We start from the raw sequence: 10,802 nt of genomic DNA, 5'->3' as shown, positions 1-10,802 counted from the left end.
AAATTAAGTTGAAGCAATTGGAGTTCCAACTGGTATAGCAATAGAGAGAGTCAGCAGTTGTTATCCACCCTGGCTTCAAAAACAAAAAGAAAACAACAAAAAGAACAAAAATAGCAGATAATCCATCTTAACTAAAACAATCAAATAGCAAATATCCCAAGTCTACCCAATGAGTGGGTGCTTGATAAAGTACAAACCAACAGCAAATCAAAATAAAACAAATGAAGCAAAAGAATTGAGAGCCAACAGGGACTTTAGCTCTCAGACATGGGCTGCCTCCCATGAAGCACTTAGTTTATAGTCGCTAGTTCGACTTTTCCAATTCTTCAACCGAATTTGCTAGATCCACCGTAGTGGCATCACCATCAATATTTTCCCCTTCAAAGTAATGCTTGAGAAGATGACCGTTTACTTTAAAAGTGCGGTCATCTTCTGACTTCAGCTCAACTGCACCATAGGGAAAAACATTAGAAATAACAAATGGTCCAGACCATCGAGATTTTAACTTACCTGGGAACAACTTCAAGCGAGAGTTGTATAATAGGACTTTCTGACCAGGCAAAAACTCTCGCTTTAGGATGTTCCTATCATGCCATCGCTTGGCTCGCTCCTTGTATATCCTAGCATTTTCATATGCTTCCTCTCTCATCTCAGCCATCTGATTCAATTGGAGCAATCTCTTTTCACCTGCTGCTTGTAAATCAAAGTTAAGGTATTTTATGGCCCAATATGCTTTGTGCTCAAGCTCTACTGGTAGGTGACATGATTTACCATAAACAATCTTGTATGGGGACATTCCTATGGGGGTTTTGAAAGCTGTCCTGTAAGCCCACAATGCATCATCAAGTTTTAAAGACCAATCTTTCCTAGATGCATTGACTGTTTTCTCTAAGATACGCTTTATTTCCCTATTGGACACCTCAACCTGTCCACAAGTCTGTGGATGATAAGGGGTGGCAATTTTATGAGTAACTCCATATTTTGATAATAATTTTTCAAATTGCCGATTGCAAAAATGTGATCCCCCATCACTTATAATGGCTCTAGGTACCCCAAATCTTGAAAAGATGTTCTTTTTCAAAAATCTGATTACAACTCTGGCATCATTACTTTGTAGAGCGACTGCTTCTACCCATTTTGAAACATAATCAACAGCCACAAGAATATATTTATTTGAAAAAGAAGAGGGAAAAGGACCCATAAAGTCTATTCCCCACACATCAAAAAGCTCAATTACAAGAATGCTATTTTGTGGTACTTCATGTCTCCTAGAAATATTGCCAGTTCTTTGGCATGGAGCACAAGACATAATGTAATTCCTGCAATCATGAAATACTCTAGGCCAATAAAATCCACAAGATAAGATCTTAGTTGCAGTTCTTTCCACACCAAAGTGGCCTCCTGCTTCCTTAGAATGACAGTGTTGTATTATGCTAAGTTGTTCAGTTTCAGGCACACAGCGTCTAATTACTTGGTCAGCACAATATTTAAACAGATATGGTTCATCCCAAAAATAGTATTTCACATCATGCAAAAATTTCTTTTTCTGTTGAGATGACAAACCATATGGTGTGATGTTGCTAACCATGTAATTGACTATATCAGCATACCAAGGTAATCCTTGGATTTCTGCTACATGCAATTGTTCATCAGGGAACTTTTCATTTATGGGTGAATCTAAACAATCAGATTCCAAACGGGATAAGTGATCAGCCACTACATTTTCAGTTCCCTTTGTGTCTCTAATTTCCAGGTCAAATTCTTGTAGCAGTAGAATCCAACGAATTAGCCTAGGTTTAGCATCAGCTTTGGCAAACAAATATTTCAGGGCAGCATGGTCTGTGTATACTATGATCTTAGAACCTATCAGATAAGGCCGAAACTTGTCACATGCAAATATGACTGCTAAAAGCTCCTTTTCAGTTGTGGCATAGTTCTTTTGGGCCTCATTTAAAGTTCTACTAGCATAGTATATTGCATGAAATACCTTACCTCTCCTTTGCCCAAGTACTGCTCCTACAGCATAGTCGCTGGCATCACACATCAGCTCAAACGGAAGCTCCCAATTAGGTGCAACGATCACTGGTGCAGAAGTGAGTTTCTCCTTCAATAAATTGAATGCCTGCAAACAATTGTCATTAAAAACAAAAGCAGAATCTTTTTCAAGTAAATTACAAAGAGGTCTAGAGATTTTAGAAAAGTCCTTGATAAATCTCCTGTAGAAGCCAGCATGTCCTAAGAAGCTCCTTACTCCTTTTGTTGAAGTGGGTGGTGGCAACTTCTCTATTATCTCCACTTTTGCTCGATCAACTTCAATCCCTTTCTTTGACACCTTGTGACCTAAGACTATACCCTCTCTTACCATAAAATGACATTTCTCCCAGTTCAGAAGCAGATTAGTCTCCTTACATCTTTTAAGCACACAGCCTAAATTTGTCAGACAAGATTCAAATGACTTCCCAAAAACAGAGAAATCATCCATAAATATTTCAATAAAATTCTCTAACATGTCAGAAAATATAGATATCATGCACCTCTGGAAAGTGGCAGGTGCATTACAGAGACCGAAAGGCATTCTCCTAAAGGCAAAAGTGCCATAAGGACAAGTAAATGTGGTTTTCTCCTGGTCCTCGGGTGCTATATGAATCTGATTGTAACCAGAATAACCATCTAGAAAACAATAATAATCATGCCCTGCAAGTTTTTCTAGCATCTGATCAATGAAGGGGAGGGGGAAATGGTCTTTACGGGTAGCATCATTTAGTTTCCTGTAATCTATACAAACTCTCCACCCAGTCACAGTACGAGTCGGGATTAATTTATTGACCTCATTTTTAACCACAGTCATACCACCCTTTTTGGGCACTACTTGAACAGGACTAACCCATTTACTATCTGAGATAAGATAGATAATACCTGCATCCAACAGTTTAAGCACTTCTTTCTTCACTACCTCTTTGAGAGTTGGGTTAAGTCGCCTTTGTGGTTGCACTATGGGTTTGCACTCAGCTTCCAACATTATCCTGTGAGTGCAAATCAAAGGGCTGATCCCTTTGATATCTGCAATAGTCCATCCTATTGCCTCCTTGTGCTCTCTCAGCACGCTTAGGAGCTGTTGCTCCTGATCACCTGTCAAGGAAGAAGAGATAATTATTGGCAAAGTATCATCTATTCCAAGATAGGCATATTTTAAATGGCTAGGCAATGGTTTAAGTTCTAGCACCGGGGACTGTGTCAAAGATGATACTGGTTTTGTCGCACTAGTGCCCAGCTCCTCATAGTAGCGAGCCTTGATTTCTGATACCTTCTCCACAGATTCTTCCTCATGCTCATCATCATCACTCCAATCGTCCAGATCCCTAAGGACTGATTCCATTGTATCCACACCTGCTTTCTCCTCCACAGACTCAGAGATAAGCTCATCAATAATATCAATGGTGTAACATGATTTGCCATCATGAAATTTCTTTATGGCGTCATAAACATTAAAAGTTATTTGTTCATTCATAACTCTTAAAGTGAGCTTACCTTGTTCCACATCTATTAATGCTTTACCTGTCGCAAGGAACGGTCTGCCAAGGATCATGGGCACCTCTCTGTCCTCCTCCATCTCCAAGACTATGAAGTCGACTGGAAATATGAATTTGTCTACCTTCACCAGGACATTCTCAACAATACCCTTTGGATATTTGATACTCCTGTCAGCAAGTTGCAAGGTAATATGAGTTTTCTTGCATTCTCCAAGTCCAAGTTTCCTGAAAATAGACAGAGGCATTAAATTTATACTTGCACCTGAATCAATAAGAACGTTCTCAAAATGAAAATTCCCTATAGTACAAGGAACAGTGAAACTCCCCTGATCTCTTTGTTTGCGTGGTAAGTTAGGCAAGTCCTTTTGGAGAATCATAGAACACTCTCCTGTAAGCATCACAGGCTCACTCCCATCAAACTTCCTCTTTTTAGTGAGCAGATCCTTCATGAATCTAGCATATGAAGGCATCTGCTGGAGTGCTTCTGCAAATGGAATGTTGATTTGCAGCTTTTTAAAAACATCTAGGAATTTAGCAAATTGGGCGTCCAACTGTTGTTGCTTCAATCTTCCTGGAAAAGGGACAGGAGGAACATACGGTTTCACCCCTAGTGACTTCTGCCTTGGTTCCTCCACCTTTTGCTTACCTTTGTCTTTCTCCGGACTCTCCTCCTGAGTTTGAGCTTTTCTATTGACTATTTCCAATTCCTTGCCACTCCTCAGCATTATAGCATTGACACCCTTGGGGTTCTCTTCAGTGTTGCTGGGTAAAGACCCTGATGGTCTATTACTCAATTGCTGAGAAATCTGACTAATCTGACCCTCTAGGTTTCGAATAGTGGCTTGTTGATTCTGTAGCATGGTGTCAGTCTTTTGCATATAGCTCAACATGAGCTCTTCCATTCTCGACTGACTTTGCTGAGGTGGAGCATTCTGAGCAGGGCCTTGCTTTTGGAATCCAGGTGGCGGTTTAAGTGCATTATTCTCATTCCTCCATGAGAAATTAGGATGATTACGCCACCCGGGATTGTAAGTGTTCGAATAAGGCCCTTGATTACTCCGTTGGAAGTTGTTGACAAAGTTCACTTGCTCTCCATTGGGTGAAGCCGAGGGATTTCCAGACATGCATTCAAGAGTCGAATGTGGTCCTGAACACAACTCACAAAAAGCAACCTGATTAGTATTAAAAGAATGTGCTGAGGTGAGTTTACTTACCTGGGTAGTGAGAGCTGAAATCTGGGTTGTCAAATTAGCAATAGTGTCCATGTCATTGACTGATGCCACTCTTGATTTACTTCTTTCATTCTGCCAATTATGTGCACTGGAGGCCATCTCTTCTATCAAAGCACTTGCTTCATCATAATTCTTACCCATCAGTGCGCCTCCTGCTGCAGCATCTACTAGAGACCTCAATGTATCATCCAGGCTAAGATAGAAGACCTCAATTAGGAGATTATCTGGCAATCCGTGATGTGGGCACTTTCTGATTGCCTCCTTGAATCTCTCCCATGCCTCATAAAGTGATTCACCATTGAACTTGGTGAAGTTAGTGATTTCGTTCCTCAATCTTGCAGTCCTAGCTGGTGGGAAAAATCTCCTGAGAAACTTAGATGAAAGGTCGGCCCAGGTGGTGATGGACTCTTGTGGCAGTGAATTGAACCAGGCTCTCGCTTTATCCCTAAGCGAGAAAGGAAAAAGCTGTAATCTAATAACATCATCAGTGACATTATTCATCTTTACCGTGTTACAGTATTGGAGGAATCCTGCAATATGCTCATCAGGACTCTCGTTGGGATATCCTCCAAACTGATTTGATTGAACCATCTGGATGAGTGCTGGCTTCAGTTCAAAGTTATTAGCTGGAATAGTGGGCCTTCTGATCGCAGAACCCATAATAGTAGGTACTGCATAGTCTCGAAGTGCTCTGGCAGCACCCTGTATTTGGCGGTTGATGTCATCATCTGCCATCTCAACTACCTGCAATTCTTCCCTTCTTCTGTTCTCTCTTCTCAACCGATGCAAGGTGCGCTCTATCTCAGGATCTAATGGTAGAAGTTCAGCACTTCTACTCCTGCGCATAGAATACCTGCAAAGAGAACAAGAAATAAACACACAGTAAAGTGCGCCTAAATTAACAATAGAACTAAAGGTGGTCTAATATTAAGTTAATCCCCGGCAACGGCGCCAAAAACTTGATCCCTTTGCAAATATATATAAAAATAAGCTCAAATTCTACCAGCAAGTGTACTGGGTCAGATCAAGTAATATAGTGATGAATAGAGTGTCGATCCCACAAGGATTAATTAAGTACTAAACCTATATTAGATTCTATTATTATCTAAGCAATCAAATTAAGAGAATTAACTAATTAACTACTAATCAACCTAAATCGTCACAAAGAGCAGAAAGAGAATTGTACGAAAATATATCAATTGAAAGTGGGAAAAACAGAATCCACCCTAGTTTCACTAATCAGATTGCCATCATGTTATATAGACTGATAGCTATGTGATTATTCAAGTGAGTTTATCAAGCCTTTAAAATTAAAGTCTTAAACCTCTAATTAATCAATCAGCTCCCGCATCTCTAATTAATAGTGGACTCTAAATTATAATCATACACCTTCCAGTGCTATGATTGTCTAATGCCCTAAATTAATTATCCCTAATGTCTTAGCGAATAACTAACTAGAAACATTGCATTAATCCCTGGATAATCTCTAATTAAACTAATTAACGCAGCTATCGCATTTAACTAATTAGTCTAATCAAGAATTCCTAACAAACACTATATCAACTCCCGTATCAATAGTGTTTCTAACAATTATAACCAATTAAGAATTAAAATTGAAATTATAGGAATTGCAATCATGAATCATCAACACATCTATTAATCCTATAACATGGCGACAATCATCATATTAGCTACCTAGGGTTTCATCATATTCCCACAAAAGAAGCTTAGAATATCATGGAATTGAAAACACAATTATAATTCCAAGGAGTCATTGCAATAGAATTCATATTCAGCAGTAAACTCAAGATATTGAATCCTAAAACAAAAACCCAACAATTCCTTTAAGGAATTATCTCTTCCACAATTCTTCGCTTCAAATCAATTGATCCAGGTGACGGCTCCAGACAAGACCCTCTCCAAAAACTCTCTAGGTTAAAAGAATGGTGAAAGATGGCTCCCCCCCTAGGGTTTCCTAATCTTGTTATGAGGAGTATTTATATCCACAACAAAAAAAAAGATTTCCGAAAGATATATGCTGGCTCCAAATTGCGCAAAACTCCTCAATATTGCTCGTAATTCCATCTAAGTCCTCAAAGACCTACAATATCAAATTACACATAATTAAGCACCGACTTCTTATAATTTCTATAAAATTAATAATAATTTAACATGAATTGCACAATAAAATATGAGTATAATATGCCCTTATCAGTTTCTAAACAAGGTAAGATCATGAGAAAATGTGTAAGTCTCGAGCCCTATACTCGAGCGTGGCGGGATCCCATGTGTGTCATGGCTCACATGTATACTTCAAACATATTCAGCATAAAGAGCAGTATATTTTCTTTTTATCTTTGTTTTTTCTAATTGTAATTGAGGCTTTAGACTAGGAAGAGATAATGAAATCGAAAATAAACGAACATACAAAATCCCATTGAAGGGTGCCGTTTAGTCTTATGCACCCGGGATTTTACCAAGGGTGCCGTTCGGGTTTGGGGGAGTGGACTTGCATTTGGTGTAATTTTCAAGCCGAGCTCTCGTATATTTGCCCAACTCCATCAGCGAATGCCGGTTGGGCTGGGCCCTTGGGAAATTTCCTTCGGCTACCCCATCAGTGGAATAGTAAAGATTACTGTGCCACAGCCATACGCCGCAGGATCACGGTTGGGCGATTAAAATTTCAACCATGGGAAATACGCCGCAAGGTCAGGTTGAGTGGCACATTTCAAAAATTTGGCACAAAAATATGTATATTACTTTTCTTAAATAATCATATCCCAATCCACCCTTAATCCATCCCGTTCCCGGGATTAGCTACTTAATACTATATCCAAGTATATTTCAATCCCAATCTTAATCTGGTCGGCACCAAACGTATGATTGGGATTACCTCTTATTTGGTCTACCAAACGTAGCCCATGACGATAGTGTATGTATTACAATATACACCAAAATTTTAATAATTGATCATTATACGTGATCGATACTCGCTGGATCCCATGATTAATACTCTATAATTCAACTCTATTCCTTCAATATTATTTGATGTGCTCTCAAACCAAAAATGGATAACGAGGACGGATAGAAGATAGAATCAACTAAACTCACTTGATAAAATGAATCGTCACAAATAAAAACAATTATTTTGATTTGCTACACTCAAGGATGAGCAATAAAAATCAGAGTTTTCACTACTAAATAATAAAATTGTGTACATAAGAAAGGAAATACTCGAGGAAAATTTCATGCAATCATCAAGTCTATCTCTTCTTCTTGTTCATAGTAGAGCTTATATTATCATGTTCTTAGAACAACTGGAGTTAATGATAGCTATCTCCCAAGCATAAAGGAAAAAAAGAGAACAATGGAAAAGATAAAATATCTAATGAAGATAGTTAAACAAAAGTCTCCATGCATTAACTCATGATCTCCCTTGCTGCAACCATACTTATTTAATGGAAACTAGCTTTCGGCCCATGCATTTGCACCGGTTTATGTTCATACTAATTTATCCATTTTCTTTTAGTAAAAAATGTAATAATAAATCTTGAAAAAGTTCTTTAAATGAATTCTAATTTTGATAGAATATTTTCTTAAATTTGCTATAATATTCATATAATTTCGATTCTAATTTCTTTACATGAAGATTTCAAATTAAATTAGAATCATTATCTTGAAAATTTTAGGTTATGATATTTTTTTGATAAAATTATCTCTATTATGTAATTAATCTCATTAGTTGTTTCTTTGATCACATCTATTTAATATATGCATTACTATTTAGTAGACTGCTTTACTTTTCGTGATATGGACTCATTATGTTAAATTTTGAATTTTGAGTCGTGTTTTTCTTTTGGTTGGACGTGATAAGACTCATAACCTTAAATCATGTTCAAAATATTCCTTTTTCTCTCCCTACAATAAAATATGCGTGCTGAATCCCATATTTCCAGTTTTTCAAAATTACCCCTCTCCCCCGGCCGTATTCCCTTAATTGCCCCTATCTCCCGTTCAACCTGGACATGCAACCGTTTCCTTCCCGCGCCCCCCTTAATGATCACCCGACATCCTCCCGCCTTCAGTGACCTGCAACTCTTCGCACCCTTCCTGACTTCGCCCCACTTCTTCATACACTGCCTTCCTACCTGCCGCTCTTTTCCTCCCCACCCACAGTCGGCCCATCGGACCACCTATTATGGAATGATTTATTCCTCACTATAATTTGTATACATATCCTAGTTTTCCATATTTAGGTGTCACTAGTTTAACCATATTTTATACTTTCCATTTATTGATTGGACTTGGCTGTATACATATACATCGAATTAATGAAAACATACCAAGTTCTTCTGCTTGAATTCGCTCTTCACATGGTATCAGAGCGGTGGTCCTGAGGCCAGCCGTCTCGTTATCTTTGCCGGCCAGAATAGCCGAGCTTCTCTTGCCAGTGTGGCTCACTGAGCGTCATCTCTTTGTCTTCCTGTTTATCATCTTCCTGTTTATCGTCACCATGACGAAATCAGCAAATAACAGTGAAACGAGTGGAAACATACCACCTGTTTATCTCTTCACCCCCTCTGATGGTCCCGGCACACAACTCATTTCCTGCAAATTAAATGGCAGGAATTACAACACTTGGTCTCTAGCAATGCAAACAGCGCTTCAGGCCAAGAACAAGCTCAGTTTTATCGAAGGAAAAGTATTACAACCAGCAGAAGGAGAACCTCACCGTGAGCAGTGGGTGACTTGTAATTCGATGCTCCTCTCATGGATTTTCAATCACCTGGACGAAGGGTTACAGAACTCAGTGGCAGGAGCGAGAAATGCAAAAACTCTCTAGGACGATCTTAAAGAACGATTTTCCCAAGGTAATGAAGCAAAAATTCATCAGCTTAAGACTGATATTTGTTTGCTCAGACAAGAGAAAAGATCAGTTTCAGAGTATTATTCAAAGTTAAAGAGTCTCTGGGATGAATTAGATATGTATCTCGATTTACCCGTATGTTCATGTGATGCTGGAGCTCGACTAATGGCTTACAAGGAAAAGGAGAAATTGCATCAGTTCCTAATAGGACTCAATCCCGAGTTCCAGACCATCCGCTCTCAAATTTTGAGCATGGAGCCACTGCCAAATGCGAATAGGGCACATTCGATTGCAGCAAACGACGAGGCACAACGATTAATCACACACGGCAGAGAAACAATTTCTGAATCGCTCGGTTTTGCAGCAAAAATTAGTCACGATTTCGGGGGAGGATCAAACCCTAACCCTAATTTCAGCAATTTCAGCAGAGGAGAAAACCCTAATTTCAGCAATTTCACCAGAGGAGAAAACAAACCTCGAAGCCGCCCGTTCTGCGACTACTGCGGCCGGAATGGCCATGTTCGGGCCACTTGCTATCGGCTGAATGGGCATCCGGGTTCCGACCAGAGAAATCCGAAGGGATCCGGCGCTGGTGGCGCTCGGCTGGGCGTGAGGAACTCGGCATCTTCTCCCTCAGCTCTGTAGAACAAACAAGGAGGAGGAGGAGGAGTCGGGTTTTCGTTTTTAGGAGACCCGGGTAACTCCTATTCGGGTGGCCCATCTCATCAGCGCCAAGCCCAACTGAATCGTGGGCAATGGAGGCCCGGTCCGTCGGCCCAACAGGGTTTCTATCATCAGCCAGCCCAACATTCCTTTACAGGCCCAGGAAACTATACTGCGGCACAGGCCCATGCCGAAACACCTGCGGACCTTAGTAAATTGGCCCATCTTTCTGAGGCCCAACTACAACAACTTATGTCAATGATTCCTCGCGATGATGGTGAGGTTAATCGTCTAAGTGGTGAGACTTTTGAACCTATTACCTCAAATCTTGACTGGATTATTGATTCGGGAGCTTCACGACATATGACTGGCAGCCTGGATAATCTTTTTGATATTACTCCCGCCAATAATGGTCCACTTATTCATGTTCCAAATGGAACAACAAAAGCTACTTTTATAGGCAAAGTTTCTTTTGGAGCCAATTTGATACTTCAAAATGTTCTTTATGTG

General features: G+C 39.6%; 1 protein-coding gene and 1 non-coding gene across 2 annotated transcripts; one reads left to right on the top strand and one right to left on the bottom strand.

Moving 5' to 3' along the window:
• Window positions 1–267: 267 nt before the first annotated feature.
• Window positions 268–5,358, bottom strand: LOC116187044. Its single transcript, XM_031515623.1, has 2 exons — window positions 1,993–5,358; window positions 268–687 (listed from the first exon to the last, which is right to left on the bottom strand). The coding sequence occupies exons 1-2, from the start codon at window positions 5,351–5,353 to the stop codon at window positions 305–307; spliced, it is 3,744 nt and encodes a 1,247-aa protein (XP_031371483.1). The 5' UTR covers window positions 5,354–5,358; the 3' UTR covers window positions 268–304.
• Window positions 4,992–5,098, top strand: LOC116189678. The gene has a single exon (XR_004152449.1). It is a non-coding gene; the product is annotated as a small nucleolar RNA R71 (small nucleolar RNA).
• Window positions 5,359–10,802: the final 5,444 nt, after the last annotated feature.

Source organism: Punica granatum, chromosome 8 (genome assembly GCF_007655135.1).
Source record: "Punica granatum isolate Tunisia-2019 chromosome 8, ASM765513v2, whole genome shotgun sequence".
NCBI lineage: Eukaryota > Viridiplantae > Streptophyta > Magnoliopsida > Myrtales > Lythraceae > Punica > Punica granatum.
The sequence above is the reverse complement of the archived record's forward strand: the minus strand, read 5'-3'. Positions and strand labels throughout refer to the sequence as shown.